Source organism: Megascapheus bottae, chromosome 2 (assembly GCF_031878675.1).
Source record: "Megascapheus bottae isolate mThoBot1 chromosome 2, mThoBot2.hap1, whole genome shotgun sequence".
Classification (NCBI taxonomy): domain Eukaryota; kingdom Metazoa; phylum Chordata; class Mammalia; order Rodentia; family Geomyidae; genus Megascapheus; species Megascapheus bottae.
In genome coordinates this window covers 13,341,284-13,358,970 of record NC_143510.1, presented here as the reverse complement: position 1 = coordinate 13,358,970, position 17,687 = coordinate 13,341,284, and the positions used below count along the sequence as shown (strand labels likewise).

Here is a 17,687-nt window from a genome sequence, read left to right as displayed (position 1 = left end):
CCTTTAAAGACTTGAGCTGAGAGAGAGGAGAGAGGAGAGAGGAGAGAGGAGAAGAGGAGAAGAGAGGAGAAGAGAGGAGAAGAGAGGGGAGAGAGAGAGAGAGAGAGAGAGAGAGAGAGAGAGAGAGAGAGAGAGAGAGAGAGAGAGAGAGAGAGAGAGAGAGAGGGTCTGGAACTCAGGCGGAATCTATCTGTCTCTAGGAAAGCGAGACCATCTCTGCTTCACAGTGATTTGTAAGAAGAGAAGTCCACAGGCTTTAGCTTCAGACCCCAAGGGGGAGACTGGAACAAGATTATCCCGCTGAGACTTAAGTGAGGGTCGGGGTCGTCCCTCCCTCTCCACCTCACTCTACCCGGGATGTCTCGACGAAAGCAGCGGAAACCCCAGCAGTTAATCTCGGACTGCGAAGGTCCCAACGCACCTGAGTACGGTGGGTGTTGGGGAGACCTGGGGACCCTGATTCCTTGCCTACAGGATCAGTCCAGGACCAGGGGGGAGGGCACCTGGGGCCAGGAGCGACACTCGGCCAGGACTTGGTCACTGGAGTGTGCAGGAGTGTAGGATCAGGAGACAGGGAGGTGACCTGGGTTGGTAAGATGCCCCCCCCCTTTCCTCTCCCTTGCTTGGCTTGTCTGGGGACTCAGTCTGTGTGTGTTTTCCTTGGTTTTTCTCTGGATGAAATGGAGTTTTCAAACTGGCTGTGTCTCCCCACCCAAGAGTTTTTCTCTCCAGGTTCCCCCCCACACACCCTTTTGCACACTGGTCTTTGTGCGGTTGCTAAGTAACATCCACAGACCTGTAGACCCGTCTCTTAGGAATGAGATATCCCCTCCCTCTTCTTTCTGGAGAGTTGAGTTGCAAGAGAATGAATTGGGGAAGGTTCCCCTGAGGGAGAAGAGAAAAAAGTTTCTCATTGTTGGGCTGAGCTGAGAGCAGATCCCAGAGGGAGCAGACTACTGTGGGTCAGAATGAAGCCTGGTTTGGGGATTGTATATCTCATGACTCCTGGGCAGACAGACTGAAGGATAGATGTGGTGCTGGCCTTCCAAAGAAGGCCAGGATAAAATTAAAAAAAAAAAATACATGATAACATAGCTGCTTACATGCAAATCATAGTATAAGGGCTTCGTGATGCATTCTTTTCTTTCTTACATTCTCTGATTTTCCTTTCTTTTCGTTTTCCCTTTTTATTTATTCATTTGGTGGTTAATTGTGATAAGAGTTTCCTGGACTTTCCCTAGCTGGGCTGGCTTCAAACTTCAATTCTCAAATCTCAGCCTCCTGAGTAGCTAGGATTATGGGAAGGAGTGAGTCACTGGCACCCAGCTTTACTGAATGCATTTTAAGCAACAGATTCCTCTTATGAGGGGAAAATGTCCTATCCTGTAAGCAAGAGGCAGATAGTGGAAGAAGATTAAGAACTAGCTATTCAAAGTGTCAGACAATGAAAGACACAGAACCAGAAGTTAGATTTCCAGATGCCCAAGGCTGACCTTAGTGTTGACACTCTTAAATCGGGGTTTTTCAAATGTATTTGTTTATGAGAGGATTTAAGCTTGGGTCTCCAAAGCTACATCTAGATAATTCTTAGGATCAAGCAAATTTTGGACATACTTGTCAATGGTAATACTATAAGTATATACTGAAAGGCTCCAGGATCATTTATTTAAGTTAAAAAAAAATAGTAGTTATAGGGCTGGGTGGGAGTTTGGCCTAGTGGTAGAGTGTTGGCCTAGCATGCATAGAAAAAGCAGTAAATGGTGCTGAGCTGTGGTTCAAGTGGTAGAACTCTAGCCTTGAGAAAATCCAAGGACAGTGCTCAGGGCCTGAACTCAAGCCTGGGACTGGCAAAAAAAATAAGTAAAAAAAGGTAGCTATACCCAATAATGTAAGATCAGATACACAGGTTCTAAAGCCAAATTTGAAGGATTGGCTTTTAGCCAAATCCTGACTAGCACTTGGTTAGCTGTGCATGTTTGGTTAGATCTCTAAGCCTCAGTTTCCTCATCTGCTACATAGAGATAAGTAGGAACCTTATTAGCTTATTGTGAGAATGCTGTGTGAAGACTTTGGGAAAATATCCAATAAATCCTTACAGGAATCAATATGAGCAATCCCTACAAGTGATGAAATATGACCAACATTCAGGAACCTCTCAACCATTCCTGTGAGTGTGAGTGTGTGTGTGTGTGTGTGTGTGTGTGTGTGTGTGTGTGTGTGTACTTGCATACCAGTCCTCAGAGCCTGGCTCTGTCCCTGATCTTTCTTTTACTCAAGACAAGTAGTGCTCTACCACTTGAGCCACAGCTCTACTTCCCATTTTGTTGTGGCCAGTTGGAGATCGTTTCAGACTTTCCTATCCGGGCTGGCTTTGAACCACAATGTCCAGATCTCAGCCTCCTGAATAGCTAGAATTACAGGCATGAGCCACCAGTGCCTGGGTTTTGACAGTTTTCTTTCTGAGACATGTGCCAGAAGAAACAAGGATAATATATTTGTAGTGATTAAAATTAATCATGATGGATTAAACTTGTTTTTCGACCTGCTGCTTAAACAAAATTAGAATATTGATAATAATAATTAGAAGACTTTAGGTCAACTCTGTGCTGTGAAAGCCTCAAAATCTTAACCGTCACCTTAAGTTTTCATAGGTCACCACTTTCTCCCTAGTTATTGCTTTGCTAGGATCCCACTGTGCACACATGCAGAGGTTCCAGGGAGATGGCATCCTTCTCTCCCGAGGCACATTAGCCCTCCCTAACGCTGCTGTAGGCCGGATGTTTCTTCCTGGGCTCCGCAGGAGACTTCCCTAAGAGCCCTCAGACTTGCCTTGCAGTCCTGCTCCCCTGCTGGTTCAATTGTGGAACTAGACTGAATCCCCCTCTCCCCATCCCCAAGAGGCAACCTACCCTTTCCTTTTACCCATCTGCTTGGCCCATTCCACTTCTCACAGCTGAGGAAGAATCTTCCATGAGGGACTTGCAGCTCCCTTGAATGAATTCCCCAAGCCTTTTCAGATAAACCTTCTACTTTGGGGTTATGGACACTTGGGGATATGGGAGTACTGCTACAAAGCCATTTCCACAGACACTTGACCCAAAAGACGCCAAAAGTCTATAGCAGGCAAAAAGGAATGTTACGAACAAGAAAAACATAGTAACATCTGTTAAGATCTGGTTTGAGAGCTAGGTGCCAGGCTCACACTTGTAAATCCTAGCTACTCAGGAGGCTGAGGACTGAGGATCATGGTTCAAAGCCAGACCAGGTAGGAAAGTCCTGACACTCTTATCTCCAGTTAACCACCAGAACACAGGAATGGCACTGTGGCTCCAAGTAGTAGAGTGCTAGCCTTGAGTGACAAAACTCAGGGACAGTGCCCAGGGTCTAAGTTCAACCCGCCCCCTACACACACACACACACACACACACACACACACACACACACACACACACTGCTTCTTTGGGGTTTTTTTGGTTGCTGTTGTTGTTGGTTGTGGGGCCTTGAACTCTGGGCCTGGCCACTGAACCTTAGCTCTTCAGCTCAAGGCTAGTGCTCTACCACTTTGAGCCACAGCATGACTCCCTGGTTTATGGTGGTTAACTGGAGATAAGAGTCACGTGGACGTCCGTGCCCAGACTGGGTTTGAACCACTGTCCTGAGATCTCAGCCTCCTGAATAGTTAGGATTATAGGCATGAGCCACTTTTTTTTTTTTTTTTTGCTGGTCTGGTGACTCCAACTCTGGGCTTGGGTGTGTTCTTGAGTTCCTTTTTGCTCTACCACTTGAGCCACAGCACCACTTCTAGCCTTTTTCTGTTATTAACTGGAGATAGGAAGCTCATGGACTTTCCTGCCCAGGCTGGCTTTAAACCATAGTCCTCACATTTCAGCCTCCTGAGTAGCTAAGATTCCAGATGTGAGCTACCAGCTACCGGCACCCAGCTCCTTCTTGCTCTTATAGACTTCTATAATACAATAGGTCCCTTTCCTTCTTCAAAGACAGGAACTGTGAAAAGGATTGGAGGGCATGCCAGTGGTTCACACCTATAATCCTAGATACTCAGCTAACTGAGATCTGAGGATCATGGTTCAAAGCCAACTCAGGCAGGAAAGTCTGTGAGACTCTTATCTACAATGAAACAAAGAAGAAGAAGAAGAAGAAGAAGAAGAAGAAGAAGAAGAAGAAGAAGAAGAAGAAGAGGAGGAGGAGGAGGAGGAGGAGGAGGAGGAGGAGGAGGAGGAGGAGGAGGAGGAGGAGGAGGAGGAAGGAGGAAGGAGGAAGGAGGAGGAGGAGGAGGAAAAGGAAAAAGCCCCATGGCCTTGAGTTCAAACCACAGGGTTTACTCAAAATAAAAAAGGTTTGGCGGTATAGGTCAATGGTAGAGTCCCTGTGAAGCCCTGGACTTTGCCTTACACCAAATCTAGCCCAGTGCACGTAACTCACATTGTGTCCTTTGGTATGTCCTCTTCACGACAGTCACCAGCGTTCCCAGGGGACTTGCCTTCTTTTAAGCAATGTTTATTCTAGATGACAAACAAAGCAGACTGAAAAGCTGTTTCCCAGTCCTGCTTTAGCTCAGCATCCTGACTAGGACAGCAAACCCCATCAGAATAGCTGTTGCACAGAAGTGATGAACAGGAAATAGTCTATTTACTTAAAAACTCTGGAGAGGAAAAAAAAAATCTCACTCCCCTACAGAGTCTAGATATGTGAATTAGAGACCATATGGATGTAACTGGGGAGAATGCAAACTAGTACATCTGGGAAATAAAGTAAACGATCAGAAACCCAGATATTTAGTGAAAAGGAGAAACCAGGACACAGCCAAACAGATCTGGAGAGAGAGAGAAAGGAAGACTTCAGATGGAAAGTTGGCAGGCAATAAAAACAGCAAAAGGGAAAGACAGCAAATGACAGTTTTGAGGGCTGTGTTCACTTGACATGGTAGTGTAGCTTAATCAGTCTATGGCTCTAGGGACATTTACCTGTTAAGTATTCCCCAAGGTAAGGGTCAGAAAAAAATTGTTTCTAATAGATAGAAAGTAACTCAGGACTGAGAATGTGGCTTACTGGTAGAGTGTTTGCCTAACAAGCTTGAAGCCCTGAGTTCGATTCCTCAGTGCCACATAAACAGAATAGCCTGGAAATGGCTCTGTGGTTCAAGTAGTACAGTACTAGCCTTGAGCAAAAGGAACTAGGGAACTGTGCCCAGGCCAACCCCCACAAGTTCAAGTTCCACAACTGACCAAAAAAGCAGGTAACTCAAAGCCCAGAAAGGTAGCTGGCACAGGTGTAATATCAATAGTGTGGAGACTAGTAAGAATGAGCCTGGCATAGCTAACCATAGAATCCAGGCTAGCCTGGACTATATATGGTGTCACCTGTTTTCCGAAAATCAAAAGAAAGAGGAAATGAAAAGAAGAAGCTATAAGTCAAACAATGATGGCTCAAGTCTGTAATCATAGTTACTCATGAAGCTGAGATCTGACGATTGCCGTGCAAAGATAGCCTGGGCAGGAAAGTCTTATCTCCACTAAACTACCAGAAAGTCTGGAAATAGGGCTGTGCAACACTCTTCGCTAATATTTGGGCAGCATTTAGATATTATGCTAGTCACTTTTGGTCAGTGTGTGTGTGTATGAGAGAGAGAGAGAGACAGACTAGGAGGGAGGGAGGAAGGGAGACATAGAGACCCAATATAGTGACTTACTTGAAACAGTGGCTTGAATTTGGGGCCTTGTGCTCTCTCTTGGCTTTCTTAATCTCAGCTGGCACTATCTTATTGAGCCATGCCTCCAGTCTGGCAAAATTGGAGATGGAGACTCCTGGCTTTTCTGCTCTGGCTGTTTAAAATAAGGATTTTCCAGCTCCAGAATAGCTAGAGTTATAGAGATGAGCCAGCAGAGCTTGGCTTGTTCAGCCATATTTGTTTGCATTTCTTCTCTTTTATTCTTCCCAACTCTCCTATTACCACTAAAACTTACATTTATTTATCTATTTATTTATGTTAACTTTTATTTATTTATTTATTTTTGGCCAGTCATGGGGCTTGAACTCAAGGCCTGTTGCACTGGGAATAAGTGCAATCTGGGTGTAGTTTGGCAAAGGACTATGCATGTGCATTTGGAAGTGAAGACTGAAAAAGTGGTAGAGAGCCAACTTTGTACAAAAAACAAACAAACTAAGAAAAAGTGATAGGCCCTGAGTTAAAATCTCAGTATTAGTACATGCACACACACAAAGAAATACCTCTCAATGCTAATTAAAGTTAAAAAGGATAAAAAGAAATGCTGAAGATGCATATATCCAGGGAAAAACAATTCAGTTGCTTACATTCAAAGACAGATGCAAATGCCAACTTCCATTTATAGAAGCAGATTTCTCCCCTCCCCCCCCCAGAAAAGTATACAAAGACTAGCATGTTGTACAGAGGGGGGCTGATGGAAAGGTTTCTACTGAGCAGTTCCCTCAGTCTTAATTTTGATTAGATGTAAGTTAGGGAAGACTAGAGAAGCAGGGTGGAACATTTAGTGGCAAGGACCATCTTCTAAACACTTTAATCCTTAGCTGTATATTGTTGCATTTCTTATTTATTTGGTGCCTTTTTTTTTTTTTTTTTTGCTAGTCCTGGGGCTTGAACTTGGGGCCTGAGTTTCTTTTGCTCAAGGCTAGTGCTCTATCACAGCACCACTTCCGGCTTTTTCTGTTTTTAGTTACTGAGGAATTGAACCTAGGGCTTCATGCATGCTAGGCAAGCAATCTATCACTACCACTAAGCCACATTCCCAGACAAGCCCTCCTCCAACCTTTTTTTTTTTTTTTTAACAGTACTTGAGCCTTCTGAGCTTGCTAGCCAACTGCTCTACCACTGACAATATTTTCAACCTTGGTTTTTGTTTAGATGCAGTGACATTTCATTCAGGACGTTGCACTTGCTCAGTTGGTGCTTTCCTACTTTAGCCATGCTTCCAGCCCTTGCTTTTTGTTGGTTAGTTTGGAGATGAAATCTAGTGAACTTTTCTGACCTGGCTAGCCTCAATTTATTATGCTCTGCATCTCAGCCTTTGAGTAGCTAGAATTACAGGTATGAGCTTCCAGCTACTGGGCAGCTCTTGTTTTTAGTTTTTTTGGTTTTGTTTTGGAAAGTCTTACTATGTAGGCTGGCTTTAAACGCGCCATGCATCCCAGCTGGCTTCGAACAATTGAACAATCCATCTTCCTAGCTATCTTCTGCATCAGTTGGAGTTACAGGGCAAGCCACCTGGTTTCCTTTTTCTCTGTTATTTCAGCTCTTTGTAAAATGGAAACAGGTCCAGGTCTCAGTCCTGTATCCACTCCAGGCTTTGCATAGGATCTAGAAGAGAGCGTACCTCACCTTATCTGCTATCGATGTACCAGCTTAGTTTGTTCCTGTGCGTTTGTGACTTTATTCATGTAGCATAAGATTCTTGTGTTCCCCCCACCCCCTGTCAGGATGGCCAGAAGTGTAAAGTGCTGAGAGGTAGAGGGTTCCTCTTACAGGTGATTGCTGAGCCATCACCTTTCACCAAGGCCTAAATTTACTTTAAAGAAAAGTGCAGGTCAAATTACACATCAGAAAGCCTGTTTCATTAAAGCCCAAGAAAGAGGACAGTGTTTCCCAGGAGATGATAAAAGGAAAAGATTTTTTTTTTTTTTGTCAAAACACTTGACAAAACAGCAACTGGGTATCGGATGTTCACTGCTAATTAACAAATGCTCTGTAGAAAGTCTGCATCCCATTCCCTCTCCCTTACTGAGGCCAAGAAAGCCAAGCGCAGGTAACAGGCACACACACAGGGGCCCTTTTTCAAGCATTAGGGAACATACACAATGTTGATGTGTTTGAAGAAACATTGGATGAGATTCAAAATTGTGAATGAATGCTACTTTGCTGAATTCCTATGTGAACTTGGGAGTCACTTAACCTCTCCAGGCTTCAGTTTCCTTATCTGTCCAAATAAATTGCATTGCATTAATTAACCTCTGAGTTGAGGTGATTGAAATAAACCCCTCTCCTCATTTATATGGATCAGACCTGAAGCACAGAGAGAGCTCAATCTTTTTCAGAGCTGTGATTGACAATGTCAAAAGAGGCAATCAGACAAAACATGTCTTGAAAGTCAACCCCAGGGGCCAGGAGTTTGACCTAGTGGTAGAGTGCTTGCCTAGAATGCACGAAGACATAGATTCGATTCCTCGGTACCATATAGGTAGAAAAAAGCAGGAAGTGGTGCTGTGGGTCAAGTGGTAGAGCTCTGGCCTTGAGAAAGCCCAAGAATAGTGCTCAGGCCCTGAGTTCAAGCCCAGGACTGCCCCCACAAAAGAAATGGAATATATAGTGTTATACATAGCATATAATATTTTATATATTATGGGGTTGACTTTCTTTTTTCCTTCTTTATTTTTTTTTTCCTTGTGGGTCATGGGGCTTGATCTCTGGGCCTAGATGCTGTCCCTGAGCTCTGAAGCTCAAGGCTACTGCCCTACCCCCACTTCCCATTTTCTAGTGATTAATTGGAGGTAAGAGTCTCATAGTCTTTTGTGTCCAGGCTGGCTTTGAACCACGATCCTCAGATCTCAGCTCCTGAGTAGCTAGGATTACAGGCATGAGCTACCACGCCCTGCCTTTTTTTTTTTTTTTGCCAGTCCTGGGCTTAGTGCCTGAGCACTGTCATTCTGTTTTCTTAAGGCTAGAGCTCTACCACTTGAACCACGGAATCTGGGTCTTCGTGCATGCAATGCAAGTACTCTACCACCAGGCCAAACTTTTAGCCCCCAACCCCATGATATTTTCATTCAGCTCTAATACTTTAGATTGTATCTAAAAAAATTTTTTTTTAATCTTTTTTTTTTTTTTTTTTTTTTGGTTGGTCCTGGAGCTTGAACTCTGGGTCTGGGCATTGTCCCTGAGCTCTTCAGCTCAAGGCTACCACTCTACTATGTAGAGTCACAGTTCCACTTCCCGTTTTCTGGTAGTTAATTGGAGATGAGAGTCTCACAGACTTTAGTGCCCGGACTGGCTTTGTACCATGATCCTCAGATCTCAGCCTCCTGAGTAGCCAGGATTACAAGCTCGAGCCATCTGGCACCCCACCAAAAATACCTTAATCTTAATTATATATGAGTGTACTCTAGTACTGAGGTTTGAACTCAGGGCCTGGGTGCAATCCCTTAGCTTTTTTGCTTAAGCTCTACTCTGGCTTTTGATTGGAGGTAAGTCTCACAGACTTTCTTGCCTGGGATGGCTTTGAACCTTGATCATCAGATCTCAGCCTCCTGAATACCCAGAATACAATAATGAGTCACTGGCATCCACCTCTCACTTGGCTTTTTTTGGTCAAGGCTTGACACTCTATAATTTGAGCCACACCTCCATTTCTTGTTGTTTCTTGGAGTATCAGGGTTTAAACTCGGGTTCTCCAGCTTTTGGACTTGCTTAGCTGATCACTTGAGCACTATTATTTTTTTGCTAAGTGTTCTGGAGACAGAAGATTTTTCTGCTGTGCTGGCTTCATAGAACCATGATCTCCTAAGGCAGAGTCCTGAGTAGCTTGAATTACTGGGACCTAGAATTTGTGGTGTGCTTATTTCTTCATTTGTCTTTTGGGATTTGAACTCGGGGCCTGGTGCTCTACCACTTAAGCCATGCCTTAGCTTTCAATTCTTTTTTTTTTTTTTGCCAGTCCTGCCCTTGGACTCAGGGCCTGAGCACTGTCCTTGGACTTTCTCCAGGCTAGAGCTCTACCACTTGAGCCTCAGCATCACTTCTGGCTTTTTGCTATGTATGTGGTACCGAGGAATCGAACCTGGGTCTTAGGCAAGCACTCTACCACTAGGCCAAACTCCCGGCCCAGCTTTCAATTCTTTTATAATATTTTCCTTGACAGCTGGGAGTGTGTCCTAATGGGAGGGTGCTTGCTGGGTTTGATTCCTTGGTACAACATACACAGAAAAAGTAGGAAGTAGTGTTGTGGCTCAAGTGGTAGAGTGCTAATCTTGAAAAAGCTCAAGGACGGTGCCTAGGCCCTGAGTTTAAACCCCAGGACTGGCAATAAATAAATAAATAAATAGATAGATAAATAAATAGATAGATAAAGCCTGGAGTGTGGCCTAGAATACTTGCTAGCACACGAAGCCCTGGGTTTGATTCCTCTGTGCCACATACGCAGAAAAATCCAAAAGTGCCAGGCACCAATGGCTCATGCCTATAATCCTAGCTACTCAAGAGGCTGAGACCTGAGGATCACAGTTCAAAGCCAGCTCAGGTATTCAAGGTCTGTGATACTCTTATCTATAATTAACTACCAGAAAACCAGAAGTGGTGCTATGGCTCAACATGGTAGAGCATTAGCTTTAGGCTGAAGAGTTCAGGGACAGCGCCTAGGCACAGAGTTCAAGCCCCATGACAGACAAAAAGAAAGAGAAAAAGCCAGAAATGGTGCTGTGGCTCAAGTGGTAGAGTGCTAGCCTTGAGAAAGCTCAAGGACAATGCCCAGGCCCAGAGTTCAAGCACCAGGACCCACAGAACAACAACAACAACAACAACAACAACAACAACAATAATAATAATTTCCTTAAGGAAAATAGTGTAACTACACTATTACCACTTTACTAACATGGAAATTGTAGCATTTGTAGCGTAACTGGTCAACTGTGCCTCAGTTTACCAGCCAGGCACGATAAAATTGGGACAACCTTGACTAATGTCCAGGTGAGTCACTTCTTGCAGGTAGGATAGGGTATTTTAGGAAGTGAAAAGCCCTTCAAGATTTATTTCAAGGAAGAAAGAGAGCCAGGTGAGGAGATCTCAGCACTGGAGGCAGAGGCCAGAGGTTCTAGAGTTTGAAGCCAACCTGGACTATACCCTGTCTCAAGAACCCAAGGGTTGGTGGTGCAGCTCAGTGTAGGGCTATTGCCTCCCATAAATTCTGGATTCCTTTATTGCCTACAGGAATCCTATTTAGCCTCTCTGAAGAAAGATCACCATAGGCTAGGAAGGTGGCTCAGCGATGAGTGCTTGCCTAGCATGCATGAAGCTCTGGGTTCAATTCCTCAGCAGTACATAAAAAGAAAAAGCTGGAAGTGGCACTGTGGCTCAAGTGGCAAAGAGCACAGAGAAGCTCGGGGAAAGAACCCAGGCTGAAGTAGGTTCAAGGAAAAGAAATGACCATACAGAGAGAGAGCAGGTGTCAATCAAACCAGTTTGGGCTGATGCATGAATTGTCCCATTGTCTGAGGCGGAGCTCCCTCCCCCCAGGTTAGAGTTGGACAGGTCATCTTGAGCTTTTGGGCAAAAATAAACAAAGAGCCTTCAAGAAATTCGCCATCCTTAATGTAAGGACAGTGAGCCCGTGTGTAAAGAGAGGAGAAGAGGATGACGGGACTAAATAGGAGATGGCTTCGTAAGCTTGATCCAACACTGGGTGCTGGCTTGGTGAAGCGCTCAGCCTCTCTTGTGGGGAGGAGGGGCGGGGGGAAAGGGGCTCCGCGGCTGGGAGAGGAGTCCTGAAATGACTCCCCGGGAAATTCTACCTTGCGGCCCCCCACCCTGAGGAACTCCTTTTGTGGCAGAGGGTTGGGGGAAGGGTGGGAATGGAAGACGTGGGGTGGTGGGGTGCTGGTGGAGTGTTCGGGGCCTCCTCTTACACCCTGGCCCTGGCTGTTGATCCACGATTTCGAGCTTCCCAGAGCCCTTTAGCCTAAGGAAAATGAGCGCCGGGGAGCGCTGCGCTCGGGTGAGCCCTACTCGGTTTCCCACCGTGCCCTAGAGCTTGGGGGGGGGGGGGGCAGGCCTGGGCCAAGACAGCTGGAGGCCGGGGGGCGGAGCTGGCGGTAGGCCAGCAAAGGTGGACCCCACGGGTCCCAAAGCACCTGTCCCCCGTGCGCCCTAAAGGACCCCAGGCTCCGGGCCCGGCCCCTGTGGCCTCGCCCATCCCCCCGCACCCATCAACCCTCTACCGCTCCCCCCCCACACCCTCTGCTCCCGGTCTCCCCTCGCCCAGTTTTCTCGCCCGACCCCGCCCCCTCCGCGCTGTTCCCGCCCCTCCCCCCTCCGCGCCGCTCCCGCCCCTCCCCCCTCCGCACCGATCCCGCCCCCGCCCCCTCCCCACTCCGCGCAGCTCCCGCCCCCTCCCCCCTCCGCGCCTCTCCCGCCCCGCCCCCGCCGCGCTCCCTCTCCGCAGTCTGGGCCGCAGGGTGCAGCGGCTGCCGCAGCTCCGGCTGCAGTCGCCTCCCGGTTCCCGTTCCCCATTGTTCCCCACCCCATCCGCCCCCATCCCCACCATGGCGCACGAAGCCGGCCCGGGCGCTCTTCTCGGGGGGCCCTGCGGGGAGTCTGCGGAGCTCGGAGGTGCGGTAGGGTGGGCCTGGGCCGCGGGGGGGCGGAGGGGACGCGCCTGGCGGGGGGTCGGGGGGTGGGGGGAGGGATTATGTGGGTGCGGTAGACGGTATGATGTGGTGAGCAGGCCCTGGGTCTCACACCCATTCCCTCCCTCCCGACTCCGAGTGGGGGGGCTCTGGGGGCCCCCTCCCCCGCCCCCCCCCCGGCGACCTCTGCTGCTGGGGTATTAGGGCTCCAGGCTTCTGCCTGGCCTGATGGCGACCCCCCCCCGGCGGGTACTGGGTTTTACATGCTGGGCGGACACACCCCGATGGCACCCCCACATCTCTCCCCAGGGGATGCTGGCGAGGAGGAGCACCCCCAGGTCTGTGCCAAATGCTGCGCTCAGTTCACCGACCCTTCCGAGTTCCTGGCCCACCAGAACGCGTGTGCTACTGACCCTCCCGTAATGGTGATCGTGGATAGCCAGGACAACCCCAACGGCGCCTCCGTATCCTCCGAATCCCGGCCGGAAGGCCACCATAGCCCCCAGGTCACGGACTCGGAGCACAGCCATCTCCCGGACTCCGGGTCCTCCCGACCCACCGATCCCACCTGGGGCCCGGAGAGGAGAGGAGGAGAAGAACCAGCGGGGAATTTCCTGGTCGCTGCCACAGGTACAGCGTCTGGGGGAGGTGGGGGCCTGATCTTGGCCAGTCCCAAGCTGGGAGCCACCCCACTGCCTCCAGAATCCACCCCTGCGCCCCCCCCTCCGCCCCCTCCCCCTCCGCCCCCTGGCGTCAGCAGCGGCCACTTGAACATTCCTCTGATCCTGGAAGAGCTGCGGGTGCTGCAGCAAAGGCAGATCCATCAGATGCAAATGACTGAGCAAATCTGCCGCCAGGTGCTGCTGCTGGGCTCCTTAGGCCAAACAGTGGGTGCTCCTGCCAGCCCCTCAGAGCTCCCTGCGACAGGAAGTGTCTCCTCCACCAAGCCCCTCCTCCCCCTCTTCAGCCCCATCAAGCCTGTCCAGCCTGGCAAGACACTGGTCCCTTCCTCTTCCTCCTCCTCCTCCTCCTCTTCTTCCTCCTCAGGGGCCGAAACCCCAAAGCAGGCTTTCTTTCACCTTTACCATCCATTGGGGTCTCAGCATTCCTTCTCGGCTGGTGGGGTTGGGCGCAGCCACAAGCCTACCCCCGCCCCCTCCCCAGCCCTGCCTGGCAGCACGGAACAGCTGATCGCTTCCCCTCACCTGGCATTCCCGGGCACCACAGGACTACTGGCCGCCCAGTGTCTTGGGGCCGCCAGAGGCCTTGAGGCTGCTGCGTCCCCAGGTCTCCTGAAGCCAAAGAATGGAAGTGGTGAGCTGGGCTATGGGGAAGTCATGGGCCCCTTAGAGAAGCCTGGGGGAAGGCACAAGTGTCGTTTCTGTGCCAAGGTATTTGGCAGTGACAGCGCCCTGCAGATTCATCTTCGTTCCCACACGGGTGAGAGGCCCTATAAGTGTAATGTGTGTGGCAATCGCTTCACCACCCGAGGCAACCTCAAAGTCCATTTCCACCGGCATAGGGAGAAGTATCCCCATGTGCAGATGAACCCACATCCGGTGCCAGAGCACCTGGACTATGTCATCACCAGCAGTGGCCTGCCCTATGGCATGTCTGTGCCACCCGAAAAAGCGGAAGAAGAGGCCATCACGCCAGGTGGAGGTGTGGAACGCAAGCCTCTGGTATCCTCTACCACGGCTCTTAGTGCCACAGAGAGTCTTACGCTGCTCTCCACAGGAGCAGGCACAGCTGCAGCCCCAGGGCTCCCTGCTTTCAATAAGTTTGTGCTCATGAAAGCAGTGGAGCCCAAAAATAAGGCAGATGAAAACACTCCCCCAGGAAGTGAGGGTTCAGCCATGAGTGGAGTGGCTGAAAGTGGCCCAGCCGCCCGAATGCAGCTAAGTAAACTGGTGACTTCACTCCCGAGCTGGGCACTGTTAACTAATCACTTCAAGTCCGCTGGCAGCTTCCCTTTCCCATACGTGCTGGAGCCCTTAGGGGCTTCGCCCTCTGAGACATCAAAGCTGCAACAGCTGGTAGAGAAGATTGACCGACAAGGAGCTGTGGCAGTGGCTTCTACTGCTTCAGGAACCCCCACTACTTCTGCCCCTGCACCATCACCTTCAGCTGCTTCTGGACCTAATCAGTGTGTCATCTGTCTCCGAGTACTGAGCTGTCCTCGAGCCCTGCGCCTGCATTACAGTCAACACGGAGGTGAGCGACCCTTCAAATGCAAAGTGTGTGGTAGGGCTTTCTCTACCCGTGGCAATCTCCGTGCTCATTTTGTAGGCCACAAGGCCAGTCCCGCTGCCCGGGCCCAGAACTCTTGTCCCATCTGCCAGAAGAAGTTCACTAATGCAGTTACGCTGCAGCAGCATGTTCGAATGCATCTGGGTGGCCAGATTCCAAATGGCGGTAGCACACTCCCTGAGAGTGGAGCAGCCCAGGAGAATGGCTCTGAGCAATCTGCAGTCTCTGGGGCGGGGAGCTTCCCTCCACAGCAGCAAACCCAACAGCCATCACCGGAAGAGGAACTGTCGGAGGAAGAGGAGGAGGAAGAGGAAGAAGAGGAAGATGTGACTGATGAAGATTCCCTAGTAGGAAGAGGCTCCGAGAGCGGGGGTGAGAAGGCAATCTCAGTGCGAGGAGACTCAGAAGAGGCATCTGGGGCCGAGGAGGAAGCAGGGGTAGCCATAACGGTGACCTCTGGGAAGGAGATGGAGGGGACCGAGAAAGCCACTCAGCAGTGTTCTCTGCCGCCTCCACCTCCCCCTGACATTGTGGATCAATCCCAACCAATGGAGAAGAGTAGCTGTGATGTTTCAGGAGGCAAGGAAGAGGGGCCCAAACCTGAGAGATGCCCAAGCCCAGTGATCTCACTCCCTCAAGAAGGAGAAGGCACCTGCACCCCTTTGGTAGAGGAGCTCAGTGTACAGGAAACCATGAGAAAGGAGCCAGGAGAGGGCAGCAGCAGAAAGGCCTGTGAAGTATGCAGCCAGACCTTCTCAACCCAGGCAGCACTGGAGGAACACCAGAAGACCCACCCCAAGGAGGGGCTGCTCTTCACCTGTATCTTCTGCAGGCAGAGCTTTCTTGAGCGGGCGACCCTCAAGAAACACATGCTGTTGGCCCACCACCAGGTACCACCCTTTGCCAACCATGGCCCTCAGAATATTACTGCTCTGTCCTTGGTGCCTGGTGGTTCTATTGCTTCCCCAGGGCTCTCCCCCTTCCCTCGAAAAGATGACCCTGCAATCCCTTGAATCTGTTTTCCTGTTCTTTGCTATCCTTTGACCCAGAAAGCAGAAACCAAGAGCAACACAGAGGGACCTCTCAAGGTATTTTCTCTTCTTTCTCTTAAATTCTTACAATGATGTGTCTCTAGTGGCTTTTTCTCTAGTCTCTGAGCTTAGGAATTCTTGTGCTTACAAGAGGAAGGCCCCCTAAGGAATTGTTATCCCCTCTTCTTTCCTTGTAACTGAGAAAAGTAAGTCTCTGCAGCTTTTACATTCTCAAGAAGACTCCTGCCTCTTTTCCTTTCCCTTTGGAATTGCAGCCCAGACTGAAGGGTCTGGCAGCTCACTGCTCTCAAAGGCCCCACGTCTTACCCCTTGCTGGTGACCAGGTCACCGCGCAGGATTTTATGGCCTGGGACCTTCCTTGTCTATGTGTGTAACCAGTACACAGCTTTCCCTGTCACCAAAAGCCCTGGAGTCCCTGCTTCACCTCCAGCGTCCCGTTAGTCTTGGCGTCATCAGTGCTGTTTGGCCTAGGAATTGTGTCTGGGAAGGTGACTCAACAGAGAAATCCAGAGAGACCAAGGAGAAGGCCAATTTAGCTTCCAGTGTTCAAGGCAGTACCTAAGAAGTTCATCAGAGAAGTAATGAACCAAGTGTCCCTCTCCTTCCTTGAGCTCCAGAAGGTGTGGCTGAAGAAGGAGGAAGGAGGAAATAAGGGACGTAGGCCACTCTTCCCAGTGAATCTCTTGATTAGTCACATTAAAGCAAAAGTGGCTCATCGATATTGCAAGGCTGTCTCTGGCTTCTCATTCATCATGGACTCTCAAAGTTGAGATACAAGCGATTTGTCTTGCCGGGAAGATATTTGGGGAAATACAAAAGTCATTATCTGTTGGTGAGGGTCATGGATGAACTAAAGCTAGAAGATTGGAAGCGCGTTACGAAAGCATACATGCTGCTGGGACCATGGGATGAAGGCGGGAACGTGAAGTTGTACGAAATGTGGACAGTGTCATGAATATTCATTTGGGCTAACAGTGACATTAGTGTTCTCAGCCTTAGACTGGGGACCATGGGGGATTTCCAGCAATAGTTTGCTTTTAGTTTTAGATGACTCCCCCCCTTTATCTCCTGGCCCTTAGTAATTTTCCTCACCATCCTCTCTCAAAAATCCCTTTCCTCTCCAGTTTTGCCTGATTGTGGACTAGAGCTGTGTCTTTGCCATTGTCTGGGTCTGGCTTTTTTAAGAGTCCACAGACTTCGGGGAGACAAGCCTCAAGTAGTTCTTCCCTGCCTCTGTCTTGTAATGAGATGTAGTGTTTATCCTTAACATAGAATCATTTGGAATGGGAGATCTGAGGGAGAAGAGAGGGTCTGGAATGATCACCTTCTTCTCTGAAGTAGTAAGCTCCAGAGCTTCTTAACATAGTGAAATGTCAGAGCCGAGAGAGGACATGCTAGTATCTCTCCTCTCATCATTAAAGGTGTTTTGGCAAACTCATTGTGTGTGTGTGTGTGTGTGTGTGTGTTGATTTCATAACTAGCCAGCTGGAAGGGAAGCGGGCATTCCCTAACATAGAGCTTCCTTTCCCACCTACATTTCCTGCCAAAGCTGAACATATGGTTTTGAAAGATGTTCTGTGATCAGCCTTATCCTAACACAACCTCCACTGAATGTGATTTCACTGTGGAGGGTTTTGGTTGTTGTGATGTTACACGCTCCAAAAATAGGAATCTGCCCACCATGTCAAGTCATTATCCAAATTTTCCCTTTGTGTAGGACTTTCCACCACTTGCTGGGGTTTTTGTTATTGTGGGTGTTTTGTTTTTTGTTTTTTTTTTGGGGGGGGTTTGGTGCCATTTCTGGGACTTGAACTCGGGGCCTGGGCATTGCCCCTGAGCTTTGTTGTTGTTGGGTTGTCCTGCCTGTTTTCACATCGCAGCCTCTGGAGTAGCTAGGAGTACACATGAGCCACCAGCAAGCTTTCTATTTTCTGTTATTTTGTTTTCTTTGAGGTTAGAAGTTGATCAGCAGTCTTAGCAAGGTTTTAGAACCAAGGT

General features: G+C 48.9%; 1 protein-coding gene across 3 annotated transcripts; it reads left to right on the top strand.

The window, feature by feature from the left end:
• The first annotated feature begins 357 nt into the window (after window positions 1-357).
• Window positions 358-16,321, top strand: Sall2 (spalt like transcription factor 2). 3 transcript variants are annotated; one of them, XM_090320566.1, is made up of 2 exons: window positions 358-430; window positions 12,697-16,321. In XM_090320566.1, exons 1-2 carry the CDS (start codon window positions 358-360, stop codon window positions 15,648-15,650), a joined length of 3,027 nt encoding a protein of 1,008 aa, XP_090176692.1. In that variant the 3' UTR covers window positions 15,651-16,321. The 3 variants fall into 3 exon arrangements, with proteins under 3 accessions (XP_090176692.1, XP_090176710.1, XP_090176701.1); XM_090320584.1 differs by lacking the exon at window positions 358-430 and adding an exon at window positions 11,689-11,756; XM_090320575.1 differs by lacking the exon at window positions 358-430 and adding an exon at window positions 12,268-12,370.
• Window positions 16,322-17,687: the final 1,366 nt, after the last annotated feature.